The sequence below is a fragment of the Nelusetta ayraudi genome, unplaced genomic scaffold (genome assembly GCF_046127955.1).
Source record: "Nelusetta ayraudi isolate G7.1 ecotype Tasmania unplaced genomic scaffold, CSIRO-AGI_Nayr_v1 ptg000048l, whole genome shotgun sequence".
Lineage (NCBI taxonomy): Eukaryota > Metazoa > Chordata > Actinopteri > Tetraodontiformes > Monacanthidae > Nelusetta > Nelusetta ayraudi.
Window position 1 is genome coordinate 8925001 of NW_027466098.1, and position 15000 is coordinate 8940000.

A 15000-nucleotide genomic window follows, 5' to 3' on the forward strand; every position below is an offset into this window, starting at 1 on the left:
GATTCGCAGCACAGCTACAGACACAAGTTCGCGACATATGCGACAGACTCGAGAACGCGTGCCGGGGAGCAGCCGCAGTCGCTGTGGGCTCGAGGTGAGCAGGATACAGCTGCTGCGCCGCCTGGTGCAAACAGTTTTGGTTGCGCTCTAATTCCACTCGGAAATACGAGTCCGCCGGTGGAATAACGATTCCGGTGCGGAGGTGAAGCGGCCTCGCCAAATAATTTATACAAAAATACTGCATGTTTAGCCCTGATGTTTTTTGTTTGACCTTGCACGTGTACGAAAAAAGAACTTGGACCTCAAGGCTACATCGCACACATCGCAGGGTAGGAAGGCACTATGGTGTCCTTTGTGACATCATGAAGGGTTCCTGTTCAGAATCGTACACCTTTTTGGAAAGTTAAAAGCAAGCGGCGGAAGCAGAGGATCTATCATGTGACTAAATTCAGAGGAATAGAGATTATTGAGAGGAATTATTGGCAAAGTGAATTTTTCTACAAAATGTGCAAGTCTGGCAGCACTGACGCACACAAGCATGTTTACCCATGTAAACGACAACCTCACACGCACAAACACACAAAAAGCAAATCAAAACCCGACCAATAAACAGATACATTAAAGCCCTCTTTCTTTCTTTCTTTCTTTCTTTCTTTCTTTCTTTCTTTCTTTCTTTCCTTCCATCCCTTATTCTTTCCGCTCTTTCTCACACCTTCCTCCCGGTTTCTGTCCCTTCAAAACAAGAGCATCATCACCTGCCAAGTTGTTTACTCCCGTCCAGACGTGTGACGTTTCTGGCTGATCCGCGCACACGTGCGCGCGCACGCACACACACACATGACGCAGAGAGAGTGACCCTAATCGCGGCGTCCCTCCCTGACGCAATTATCTTCTCACTCCGACAGACGTCCCTCTCTCCCTTCCTCCCTCCCTCCATCTCTCCGTCCCGGCGCTCCCTCGCTGCGTTTTTTTTTTCCCAATTTTTTTTTCGGTCGAACATAATTTGAGTGCAATTAACTTCCCTCAAAAGGCCCAGCTGCTTTAAAACGGCGTGAATTAGAGAGGAGGCAGATGCAGGGCCGGCCGGCCGTGAGGGAGGGAGGGAGGAGGGCGGGAGTGAGGGAGTGAAGGAGTGATGGAGGGAGGGGGGGGTGAAAGTCAATGTCACCAGCGGTGGGGAGGAGAGAGGTGTGTTTGACCTCACTAACACAGACACTAAAACACTTGAGCCGGGCCCTGTTGCTGCCAGCCAGCAGACGTGTCATTGTACTGCACCTCGCTAACGGCCGAGGGGCTTTTCCAGCTGCCTCGCTCGCACCTGCCGGGAGAAATTCACCGCGACGCGGAAAAAAGAAATACGTTTGCCCAAAATAACCTTGGCTTTCTTTAAAAGAAAACAAAAACAAACAATGCGAACAACGTGTGGGAAGTAACGTTTGTTTACAGGCAGCGGGGCTGTGGCTCCGGAGCCGTTTATTACGCTGAACTCGCTGAGGGATTTTTCAGCCTGTCATGATATTGATTGCGCTATAGAGGAATCTCTTCCTACTGTGTTGGTATTGATGGGTCCGAAGGCTAATTGGAAGCGGGACATTGTGCGGTGGAAAACAGAGATGTTGGAGCGAGCTGGAGAGGTCATCTTGATGTTTTCCTTTAAAGGAACATTACGAATATTCCGCTTTAGCAGTATTTGTCTTCGAAGAAACAAACAAACAAACAAAAAAAATCCATCATTGATTCTTTTGCTTTCTCCCGATTTCATGTGGGAGGACGGCGTCCTGGATAGCGGCCCTCTGTGATGTCACACGGGGCTTTTATACCCGCCCCAGGTTGCTGGATAAACACCCTAGGCCAGGTGTGTTGTGTTGTGTTCTTCTGACCTCTGAGAGCCTCCAGCTGCCCCGTTTTTGTTCCTGTCCAAACACACCAACAAAAACAGATCTACAGTTTTTTTTGGTTTTTTTTTCGAGATAAAAGATCGTGCAAGGCTGCTCGACTGGGGGCTGAAAGAATTAGCATAATATTGGGTCTTCAGCATGTTTTTCTCCCAGGTATGGGTATTTTGAGGACAAAAATGGCTTATTTTTATATGTATAAATATATTTACTTTTATCTTTGTCTAGTGTTCTAAACTATTTAGATAAACCACACCAGAAAATGCCGCTATTGTGGCTAAGTTGCAATCTGTTACCTTTCTCGGCAGACTTTTGAGAAATGAGCTTTATCTTCAGCGCCGCGGAGAGCGTGAGAGAAAAAAACAAAGAAAAATCCAGACCAGGACTCAATGTTTAAAAAAGAAAAAAAAAGAAAAAAGAAAAAAGAAAAACAGAACCATGTGACATTTAAAAAGGCAATGAAATAAAAACAAAAGTGACCCCGACACCAAATGCACTCTGAGCCGAGGTCTTTTGAAATATAAATGAAATGGGGCTGAGGGGGGAAGTATTTCTCAGCGCGCTGTGCAAATAGGTGGCAACGCGGAATGGGAATGAACATCACGGGTCATTTTACTTCTTCTCCCTTCAGCCTTTTTCCTTCTCCCTCCGCTCCCTCCTTCCCATAATCTGTCTCACTCCTCCTCCTCCTCCTCCTCCTCCTCCTCACCCCCCCTTCTTCCTGCTCCCTCCATCTCTCTTTCCCTCGGTGAAGGTCATGCAATTGATTTTCCTCTGTCTATTCATTTTTCAAGACTGGCTTTGAAACGTGGGAAGCAGACAAAAGCCACGCCGGCTCCGCCCCTCCATCGCTCTCCTCTCCTGCACCTTTTCCCCCCCGCCTCCCCTCCCCCCAACTCCCCCTTTTCCCTGCGTCCCGTCCGAAAAAGCCCACCGCCGAGTGGGAAGGAAAGACCCTCCCCACCCCTCCCCGCCCCCCTCGACCCCGGACCTGGGTCCCTCCTCATCACTCCTTCCTCATCCCTCACCCCCTCCCTCCTTCCCTCCCCTCCATTCCTTGCATTTGTCTGCCCCCCCCCTCCCCCTCCTCTACCCCTCTATCCCCCACAAATGCCTTTCAGCCTCACATTCCACTAACAGAATTAAAGTCATGCATCACACTTAAAACCCTGCCAATGCATTGTGGGTAGACGTTGTTCAAACTGATATCCAAATTAGCATTGCGCCTGCGACCCGGGCGGGGGGACTGTTGCGCGACCCGCCGGTTGGACCTCCGGCGATATTTCAGAGAAATACTCCAGACACTGGACACCAGCAGCCCCCCCCCCGGCGGTCTCTGAATCGCTGGACATTTTCCTCCAGGTTGTGAGGTTCCCTCAACCTTTGGGGAGCTGCTGCTGGATTCCCAGTTCCGCCTTTACACCTGAAGGTCCAGTTTGAGGAATCTGGCTTGTTTTATGAATTTTACATCGGTAAAACCTTAATATACTGCCAATACATATGTTAATAAAAGTGTATACTCGCAATACAATACAAGTAACATGGTTTTCACACCCTTAGAACGGTTCTCATATAAATATAAGAATATACATAGAGCAATAAGGGTCTTGCTTCCAGTAGCTGCCATCTTGAATACCTGACTTCCTTAAAAATTTGACACACTGGACTGTTAATGTCAAGGCACGTGTGGGCAGCTCATGGTGGCGCATTTGTCTCTCAGCCACATTTCAAGTTCACACACAAGACGAAGCTGCACCAGCGCTGAGGCTACCTTGCCAGACTGAAGCAAGACTAGGAGCTCGCTACGGCTACACACACTCTGACATGGCTGTTTTTTGCACTTATTCTGATTCCTTATGTGTTCTTATTCCTTTTCTCTCTCTCAGCTGCTAAACATTGCAGCCACTATACGCTGCTCCCGTTGTTGTGCGCCACCAAGCTATTGGATGCAGCGGTGGGCCATAGTGGTCCCAAAACAGTTCAGTGATGGGGAAACTTCAATGTCCCACAAGATGAGAGAGTGCGCTGCAGTGCCACTGTAGGCTTGGGTTGTATCATATCAGAGGGGCAGCGACGACCAAACTGTAGCCATTCAAATTGGGCTAAACTGTAATTCTGCTTTGTTGTCAAACGTTTAGAAAGCACATTTAGAAACAATCAGATTCGGAAAGAGTTTTGAATCACAACCGATCAGCGAATCCAACAAGCTTAATTTATTTAAAAAAAAAAAAAAAAAAACAGAAACAGAAAGCCTAATTTAGAAAAGGCAAACCTGAATATGCTGTTGAAATGATCACTATCAAAATAAAATATATATATATATAATAGCAATATATATAAATATTGGTGCAAATGTAAATGTACTGACTGTGGTTTTCAGTCCAAGGCGGTGTTGCGACTGTGTTAGAGTATCAGCGCTTCACACTGTGCGGCGCTGATTAGATATCGATGGATCCCCATGGACTCGCACATAATGATGTATATTATCAGTTGCCGTAGCAATAGAATATGGGCTTCACTCTGTGTGCATTTCCCACTTTAAATGTCTATGAGGTGGATTGTTCTTGGTGCGATAGGAATGAAATGACCTGATATCTGTTAACGATGGATTTCAAGTCTGATGCTCCGAAAGAAGAAGAAAAAAAAAAAAAACGACGCTGAAAATTGGAATCATCGCGCTCTATTTCAGGCTCACGTCTGTGTTTGCTGTGGACCGAGTGCGGCCTCGCCGCCGCGACTTTTCTTTGCAATTAGCGCACACAGAAAATCAATGTTCCCCCGATCTGTGTGCGGAAAATGATGCGCGCCGCGACAGATGTGTTTTTTTTTTTTTGAGGCGGGACACGCAGGCTGAATTCCATTTGCGCTCGTCGATGCCGTCACTGCTTCACGGTGAGACGACGCGGTGACGTCGTCAGCCCGCGGACGGGGGAGGGGCACGGGGGAAGCTCTTCACGGTTCTGCCGGTGTGTTTCAGACTTCACGTCGACCTTTTGAAATTCATGCGATTAAAGTACAAGACAGGTTCCGTCTCACATCTTCACTCTGACCTGATAGAACCTCACACTCCCCAGTTTCTAAGTCATCTTTTCATATGGCAGTTAGTCATTATTAATTACTAAATAAGCAGATTTTTTTTTTTTAGTAAAATGAAGGATTATACGTATATGTGTGTTGGAATTCAATTCAATTAATAACGAGAAAACTGTTTCTTCTTTGAGACATTTAAAAGGAAACACAAACTTCATGTGACTCACTCACATTTCGTCTTTTATAAAAACACACACAATGACTTTGCCAACCCCCGCCATGGCAGCAGCCTTTTAAGGATTTCCAGAAACGCCCTCACTGCTATTCCCACAAGCAATACTCCAGCCGACTTATTATACAATTAAAACCATTACATCTCAACAGCCGTGTTTGGCGCCTAATATGTCGCAAACCGTATACAAACACACATATTGACATGAGTGGGGTTTTTTTTTTTTTTCTCCGCCACCCCGAAATTAGACAAGAACTGATAAAACACACAGACGCACACACCGCGCGCGTCGTACATGCGAACTCTCATCGCACAATGGCTGCACGGTTTCCCTTCAGTAATAGCAGCAATTAGACAGGCCTCATAATTACTGTCCTCGTTATACGCTTAATTTCTGTAATTACAAATTGCACCAATAGTCGCCTCCCACAGTCTCTCGCTCTCTCTCTCTCTCTCTCTCTCGCTCTCTCTCTCACTCTCTCGACACTCCGACAACACGTCGGTTTAACCGGGCGCATGCGAGGCAGTGCAGTGTAATGCACTCTGTGTCATCACCGTATACACACAGCAATGTTTGGAGCGCTGCGGATGGACATGTGTGTGTGTGTGTGTGCGTGTGTGCGCGTGTCAAATAAACAAGCACAAGTAATTATGGAGATTCGTAAAAGGCCTGGATAATTGTGATGGATGTTGCAGTGTGGGATGTTTCAGTGGGTGGTGGTGGTGCTGGTGGTGTTGTTGTTGGCGCTGGTGATTGATTTGACTGAAAGACGCGTTCGCTCGGTGATTTATCTTGCATAATTTTCTCGCAGCCTGATCGGGATGAATCTCAAAGACGAGACGTTTTCAATGCCAAACATGTCCGAGCGTGGCAGGGTTTTATTTTTTAATTATTTTTTTTTACCCCACCCCGACGCCTAGATAGCAAAGATCGGCCGCAGACGTATAATCAGATTCGTAAAACGAAGGCGGAATGAAAAACTAACTATTTGAGCTGTGAGTCAAGACTTTGCCACAGAAAACGACCAACACACAGAGCCTTGGCTGCACATTAAAGGCCTCGTTCTAAAGTGAATACAGGAAACATAACCGGAGTAAGTAACGAGGCACAGGCAATTTGTTGCTGTACTTAAACAGACGTTTTAGCTATTTAGCTTTTTTTACTGACAACTTCTACTTTTTTACAGTGCATCAGAAAAAATATGCTAGTAACTTTTGTTTGGAAGTGTTTAAAACATACAACTTATGTTAAAAGTAATTAACTTATTAAATTGTAGTTCTTATTGCCTGAAGTGCTTGAAGCGTGTCTTACTTGAGCCAATGAGTTGAATCTGTACTTTCACTTTTACCAGACTCTTCTCTTTTTTACACAAGTATTTGTATGTTTACTCAGGAACAGAATGTGAATTGTTTTGCCGCCTAACAAAAAAAATAAATAATTAAGCCTTAAGACTCAAACTCCTTGGCCAAAAATTCAATTAAAAAAATACATTAGAAAAGCTTTAATTTTTGAGAGATCAATCAATTGCATCAATTTGACTAAATAAATGCAACAATGGGGAGAAAGGGCAGAGACTCATCATCATAATAAACACAAGTGCGCCACTGCTTCTCACCTTTGCTGCAGTTGCTGTCTCCCTCCATCAGGGGGCTCCAGGGCGGGTCTCCCTGGCTGGCAAAAGTGCGCATGTGCAGGTAGCTGATGGTGAGCCGGATGACCGAGGCCTTGTCCAGCTGGCTGGTGATGGCCCCCGGCAGCGGCAGCATCTTGGCCAGCTCGAAGAACTCAAAGTTCTCCTTCCCCCGACGCGAGCGCGCCGCATTGCGAGACTTCTCTTTGCGCAGGTTCTGGAGACTGGAGGGGTGCGAGGGGAGGGGCGAGCGAGGAGATGGAGTGAGACGACCAGCGGGGTGAGGTTGAGGGGAGGGGTTAAAGACATCCTGGAGGACCGGCAGTGTGTGGGAGTGAAGCTGGGTGACTGGTGGAGAACCTGTGGACTGATTCTTGCTAGACCTGAAGAGCTTATTTAATGTATAAAAACATATGCAAATACTTACACATATGTATACAGAGCATAGAGAGCATATATATTTATATAGATATTTCTTATATACATACACATATATACATGCAAATAAATATATATACATATGTGTATACATACATATTAGTGTTGTCAAAAATATTGAAGTATCGATAAAATAACAATACTTAAAAGTGAAAACGGTACGATATGACTTTTCCGACTGGACGTGCGGCGCCGCCAACACACACATAAACACTCACGAGGGAGGGAGATCACGTCGCAAAGAGACTTCCGCGTGTGTGTGTGTGTGTGTGTGTGTGTGTAGCAGTGATAGCTCCTGCAATTGAAGTGAAACAATCTCTATTGTAACCCAGCACAGATTGCCCTGGTAATTATGGACAAACTCCTCTCGTCTGCCTGCTGCATGCAGCCAAAAATAAATAAGTAAATAAAAATGGCCATTTTCTCCAAAATCCATATGTGAACGCACATATAGCATCTAACTGAACCACTACCCTCCCCCCCTCCCCCCCTCCCCCCAGACCCCTTCCTCACTTTCACTCCCCCTCCCTCCGTCTCTCATCTGGTCCCGGGCTGCTGGGCCGAGGAGGCCGTGATTGAGGGATCAATAGGGGAGGGGAGGGGCGGAGTGACAGAGGGGGGAGTGGGAGGGGGGGGGTGGCGGGCTCAGGTAGCCTGTCTCTCTGATTGGGTATTGACTCTTCTCAATGGGACCTGAGTGGTGGAATTATGTTGTCACAGCCACTTCACAATTTGTGTCGGTCGGTCGGTCGGCCGCTGCTCGCTGGAATAAAGCGTGCGCTCCCGCGCGCGCATGTGTGCCTGTGTGTGTGTGTGTGTGCGTGTGTGCCTGTGTGTGTGTGTGTGTGTGTGTGTGTGTGAGTGAGGGAGAGATTGAAAGCACAAAAGAGGAGAAAGAAGAACCAGCTTTTCTCCCTCGAGTCCGTGTTGTTGATTCTCATCCTAGTGTGTGTGTGCGTGCGCGCGTGTGTGCGTGCGTGCGTGCGTGCGTGCGCGTGCAAAGAGAAGTGAAGAACGTGGGGGGGGGCACTGTTTGGTGTGTGTACATGTGTCTTAATCAGCTGACACAGCTGTTGCGTTTCTCCTTGCTATTCTCTAATAAGTGAAAAGTGTGTGTGTGTGTGTGTGTGTGTGTGTGTGTGTGTGTGTGTGTGTGTGTGTTTGCGCTTGTGTGTGTGTTGTGGACTCGTGCTGCCAGCCTCTGTAACGTCTCATTATTATACTGCCTCGACCCCCAGCCACCAAGAACAATCGATGCGCACACATTGATTCTGCTTAGTTTTTATATCCGCCTGTAAATGACTGGCCATTAATAATTCCGGCCAAATTTACTTAATCTCCTTCGGCGAGGGGGAAAGGGTGTGTGTGTGTGGGGGGGGGGAATTGGCTGCCCTGACAGGATTGGCAGGTGGGCAACAATGCAGGAGGAGGGCAGGAGGGGTTGGGAGGGGGGGTCACACTGTCTGGATGGTGTTTCATTGATAGGAGACGTCTTCTCCAGCGCTGTCAGGAGGAAGCTGTTAATGCCCGGATTTCACCTTGCAGAGATTAATTCATGGGCATGCACAAAGGCTTATACAGTATCCTGTCTGTGTGTGTGTGTGTGTGTCAGTGTGTGTCAGTGTGTGTGTGTGTGTGTGTGTGTCAGCGTGTTCAGTGAGTCTCACCAGGGCAAGGTGGGAGGCTTGGCCAGCAGTCCTTGTAAGAAATCCCACTCCACGCTCACACACTTTCCCTCGCTGACGAACGGCATGGTCGCCATCCTCGTCCCAGTGGCGGCGCCGCTAACGGAGGCTCTGATTGGCTGAGGAAGTGACGGACCTGGAGGGGCGGAACGGGGGAGAAGGTTCAGTCGATGGCGAGAGAAACAGACGTGAGGAGGCGACTGGGGAGACTCGACAATGTTTGTTGGTCTTTTAATCTCTTCCATGATGAGCAGGTGGTGGTTTGAGGTCCTGCAGGAGGAGAGAGAGTCTCTGTTTGAGGTGGCAGCCTGCAAGTCACAACAAAACTGAAAATCACACAAGCTCCAAATGTCTCCAATCACTCCTTGTGGTTCAATCCAAACATCTCAAAGAACAGAGCTCATGCAATCCTCATCCTCATCTTCTCCTCTCCCTCCTTCAGTTTCTCCACCTCCTCTTCTCATCTTCTTTTCCTCCTCCTCCTTCTCATCTCCTCCTCTCCCTGCTCCTACTTCTCCTCCTCCTCACCTCTTCCTCCTCATCTTCTTCTCTACCACCTCCTCATCATCATTCTCTCACCATCCTCTTATCTTCTCCACTTCCGACCCGTCTCCAGCACTCCAGTGTCCTCAGAGATTGCCCTGCTCCTCCTCTTCTACTCCTTCTCCACCTCCTCCTCCTTATCTTCTCCTTTTCTCCACCTCCTCCTCCTTCTCTCTTCCTCCTCTCCTCCCCCCTCTCCACCTCCTCGTCTTCTCCACTTCCCACTGTTCCCCTGCAGTTTCCTCCAGTGGTGGAACTCGCCCAGCTTTTCTCCCTGTCCTCAAAGCGAGCCCTGCTCCTCCCTCTCCTCATCATCTTGTCCTCCTCCTTTATCTCCTCTTCCTCATCTTCTCCTTTTTCTCCACCTCCTCCTCCCCGCTCTTCATCCTCTCCTCTTCCCACTGGTCTCCAGCAGTTCCCTCCACTGGTGGAACTCACCCAGCTCTTCTCCCTGTCCTCAAAGGGAGCCTTGCTCCTCTTCCTGCTCCTCGCCCTGCTCCTCGCCCTGCTCCTCTGCCTCCGCTGTGTCTCCGCTGTGCTGCGTTGACATTTAAAGGGCTAGCGTGGCCCCGAGCAGCGCCGTGTCATGCCCTTGGGCCTGAGATGCCCTCTCCCACTTCCACTGCTCTGTCTTCGGGGGCCGGCTGGGTCAGCACAATCAGCTCGGCGGAGCTCCGCCACGCCACTCGGAAAATGGATCGCGTCTGAAGTTTGAGCGTGGCTCCGCTGACCCCGGCTAAGAGGGGGTCAACAGAGGAGGCCGGGCCAGGTTCTGCCAGATATCATTTCACATATCTGCTGTTTAACAGGCAGCCGGATAAGATAAGCGTATGCATGAGAAGTTGCTGGAGCGATTTCAGAGGCGGCACAAGGTGATGAGCGGTCGGAGGAGGACGAGGAAACTGGACCATTCACTCACCGCTTCCAGCCACCGACTGGGTCGTGGACATACAGAGAGGCTGAGTGTAGCTGAGGAGGTCAGTGCAGTATGAACCTCTGCATGTTCCCGTCAACACGCAAGATCTGTTTGGAGGACTTTAAAAAGTCGAGATCCGTGCTCGGGAAGCAGAGGTGGATGAGATGAAATACAAATGCGTTGTTTTTGTCCTTAAATAGATTTTTCAAGTATCTGTACTTCACATAAGTATTGAATATTGAGTATTGAGACCGCATGTAATAAGAAATATCCTTTGTACTTTCTACTCCTTGCATTGGAAAAACATGCTAGTTACTTTTGTGTTTAAATTAGTTTAAAGTATATAAGTATATAAAGTATATAAATTCTGGTAAAAGTATTTCCCATATTATTCATTATAGTCATTGCTTGAAGTCGAGCTACTTGAACAATGCTGCTGTGTAGTTCAAAATAAAACTGGATCATATTTTAGTTTTATTAATTGCAAAAAATATTTTTTACTTTTTACCTGAGTACATTTCAGAACCAGTACTTCTACTTCAGTAAATGGATTGAATGAGTACTTTTACTTTTACCAGATTTTTTTTTTTTTTTTTTACACAAGTATGCAAGACTAATGACGAGATGACAAGATTTAATCACTGTTTAACTCTTAATTGAAAGGGCAGCGAAAGCACCAGAGTTTCATTTTGACTGTGAGCAAACGCAATCAGAATATTCCGCTGCAGGTCTTGCATACAATATATGAGTTAAATAAAAGCTGCACAAAGGGATCGGTCGGCGTCGGCGTCACTTAATATGCAATCGCTGTAGTCGAGGGGTAAAAATAACAAAGACTTTTATATTTAAAAGTTACATATCACTGGCATTTTCATACCTTCGTTTTTTTTTTACCGTTGGCTCAGGAGGGAGAAGCCTTTAAAGCAGCACAATTAATTCATTCATTTCATTTAACAGAGAAAATGCCATGAATTGACAGCATGTTAGCCCTCTGTTTACAGCCTCCTACAAGTTTGAAGGTGAAAGCAAGGCTGCTGGAGTGAACACCTGGCCTGCCGCTTAGTCTGACTAAAAGTGAGGTATCGCTACCCTTTGTGACATCACAAAGCGCTGATACTACCTGAAAAGTGAAGTGGTTAAATAAGTAAATTGTGTTTTTTATTTCAAGGGAGACCTCAACAGACAAGGGACATATTGTTGTTAGAAAACATTGATGGGTAAGTAAGTTTTGCATTATAAGGGACCTTAAATGATGTTTAGACCTTAGCTAGCGGTATCGCGTTACTCGCAAGACGGATTTCTGGTCTAGATAGTTGAAAAAAGGCATATTTATGTGTACAACATAAATGTGTGCTTTATATGTGTGCAAATCTGTTTTGAAACGTCCATGGATTCCAATGATCTAAAAGGCCGAAATGATCATTTAATGATCACAACTAAAGCAAACAAAACACATCCTTCCTTCGTGACGATTCCTCTGTCTGGAAACGGGAGCATTTTCCCAGCCGGCTTCCGCTCGGCAGCTGCGACGGAGCTCCTTTCCGAGTTTGCCGTGCCGAGGAGACAGAGCGGGGCAGGGGGCAGCGCGCCTCCATCTAACAGCTTCAACCTTTGTCACCTCCCGGCTCTCACCTGGCTAAATGCGCCGCGCGGCAAACAGAGGCTGCGTGCGCGGAGTGACGCTGGGATCAGGGAGGAAACAATTTGCCGTCACATTCTCACCGCCTCAGACACACACACACACACACACACACACACACACGCACACACACGCAAACAAGCAGCCCTTTTCCTATCCAATACCTGTATGTTTATCTCTTAATTGACCCTATCTGCGCTTATCTAATCCGTCCCTCCATCTTCCTGTCCTCCGCTATCTCTCCATCTCTCCCCGCCTCTACCTCTATCTGGGCAGACACGGGGCGTAATGGACGGGAGGTTGGGTTGGGGGGCGGGGGGGTGCGGCCGCGGTAATTATTCAATCAGCCTCATAACCTTGTCGCAGGTTGGGCGCGCCCATTAATGCACTCATCCAAATGGACGCCGCCACTTTGGCCGCCACTAATGCCGCGGCTAGCCTTAGCGTAGCCTAGCCTAGCCACGGCATCAGCGGCGTGTTGAATGTCAGACGTGCGAAACGATCCGCTCGATACAGCTGAGTCGACACGTCCCGTAACGGCAACACTGGGGCAGAAGTGGGGGCAGAAGTGCGACTTCCGCAGAGGGGAGATGGCTAAGAACGAAAAAGTAGGAACGGTTTTCTTTAGTGTTGGCATGTTATTGTTTTATATTGCTTAGACTTTGCCTTCATTATCATTTTTGACACAAGGTGGCCGCAGTTGCGAAAAGCACGTACGTTGGGGCAAAGGTGAGAGGAAGGGGAGGAGAACAGGAAGTGGAAGAGCGTAGAGTTTTTCATCAGACCTGGAGCAGGAAGCAGGATTTTCTTTTTGGACAAAGACTTTTTTTGCTATTTTTTGCTCCCCTTTTACTATTTTTGCTAAAATAAAGACAAGAGAAATGTACAGAATGGACTGGACCTTCGGTCTCTGACTGCGTAAAGAAAACACTCCTCCACTCCTCCTCCATGGCAAGAATGGAACTGGCTCAAACCGAAGCTTTTGAGGAATGATAGAAAATTGAAGTTAGAAAAAACAAAAACAAAACAAAAGTCTGTCGCTACTCGTAGCCACGTGTTCGCAGGTTGCGGTCGCGCCCAAGCTGTGTGGTCTCAGAGACAGACGAAGCAGAGCCACAGCAGCAGCAGCAGCAGCAGCAGCAGCAACAACAGGAAGTGGAGCCGGACCCCCTTTCCTTTCTCTCCCCCTGCCCTCCTTTCTTGGCTGCCGCTCTGTTTATTTTCAGCGGGGACGTTTAATTAGGGGCCTCCAGCTGTCAAAGGTTCGTTAGCGCCCCCCCCTCCTCGCCCCACCCCTTCACACCCAGCTACACCCCCCCCCCCACCCCACCTCCAATCACCCCCACAACCTGCTCCGCAGAGAGTTGCGGGGGGGGACGTCGGGCAAATGAACACATTTAAGTCAAACGTCACGCAGACACACAATGCCCCCCCCCCCTTCCCCGCCCCCCCCACTCCGCCACCGTCCTCCAACCCCGGCACCACCACCGCTGTGCCACCCGCTCCCCCAACCCCAAACCCCCCCTAGGTACAGACATGGTTGTTTTATGCCTCATCTCCTCGGCCCCTGGGGCCCGATACTGAGGCCAGCCAAGGCAGTCAATGTGGAGGCAGAGGGGCTCTCATAGCCCACCAGAGACAGCATGGCGGTCGTGAAAAGGTGGTGGTGGTGGTGGTGGCGGGCGGTGGAGGGGGGGGGGGGGGTAAATCAATGCAATGCAACACGATGAAGAGGGAGGAGGAGGAGGAGGAGGTGGGGGAGGAGGACTCTAACTCAGAGGCTCTTTACGATCTCGGGGTTGGTCCAGAGACCTGCAGGGCGGCCACAGCGAGCCCACCGCAGCGGCCCAGCGAAGCCAGCGGCAGGAAGTTGACTTTTTTTTTTTGAATTTATTTTTCTTCAGGGCCGAGCAGCCCCAGACCTCAGGTCGGTTTCTCTGCGGCCTGGATGAAACAAATATGTATACATGAAAAAGTCATAGCCGCTTGCATCTGCGATGTTCAAACCAGTGCGTCGAGTGTTTGCACCTCCGAGTTTTAGATCCCTACACACACACACACACACACACACACACACACACACACACATTCAGAACCCTCCAATTATCTCCAACTAAAGGTAGGGGGTCGGCACTCGGCAGCGTTCCGTCTCCGGATTACATTTTATCAGATGCAGCGCAGCACGCGGGTGGTGGTGGTGGTGGGAGATGTTGTGGGAGGGGGGGGTTGAAGATGCAGAAAACAGAGCGGAGGACCGGCAACGGACGGAATGTTTGATGTAGCCAGTTTTCTATCTGGCCTTTCATGTTGTCGGCCAGTTGTAAATCAGCGTCTGAGGCGTCTGGGGAGACCAAAGTTTTGGTATTCCGGCCGGAGCGCCCAAAAACTACTTATCATGCATTACGGCTGCGGTTGGACCTCAGGATTTGGAAGTCAAAAGACTTTTTTTTAATGTACAATTTTTCAGCCGCTGATCAATCGACAGCTGCTGGTCATGAAGACACCCCCCCCCCCTCCCCCAGCCCCTCCACCTCCTCCCTGTGCCCTCTCGCCGACACCACCATCCCATATTCTGGTATCGGAGACGGAGGCTGCACTTGACCTTGACAACTCTGGATTATTCCCAAGCCAAGGTTCTCTTCAACTCTCAAGGGTCTCACCCCCCCCTCCCCCACCACCACCACCACCACATTTCTCCTCCACCCACTTCGCTGCCCTTTTTAACCGTCCCGCTCGACCCCCCTCAACCCCCCCAACACACACACACACACACACACACACACACACACACACACGCCTCCTAACCCCCGTCTTTGCTCCTCCTGGCCCCTGCCTGGGTCATTAATTATCTAATGGAATCAATATGCTGTTAGATTGGGCTGAAGTGACCTCGCCCGCCCCCAGGTATACGGCGGCGGCGGCGGGGAGGAGGAGGAGGAGGAGGAGGAGGAGGAGGAGGAGGAGGAGGAAGGGGAGGTTTTCAGCGGGCGG

At 48.8% G+C, this 15000-nt stretch overlaps 1 protein-coding gene across 1 annotated transcript in view; it reads right to left on the reverse strand.

Annotated features, from left to right (window-relative positions):
* Positions 1-15000, reverse strand: part of npas1 (neuronal PAS domain protein 1) — a 44454-nt gene that overhangs the window by 24509 nt on the left and 4945 nt on the right. Inside the window, exons 2-3 of the mRNA XM_076036127.1 lie at positions 8894-9047; positions 6774-7012 (exon numbers count right to left, since the gene is read on the reverse strand). Of these exons, the coding sequence (XP_075892242.1) occupies positions 6774-7012; positions 8894-8988 (334 nt within the window). The 5' untranslated portion in view covers positions 8989-9047. The remainder of the gene's footprint in view (positions 1-6773; positions 7013-8893; positions 9048-15000) is intronic.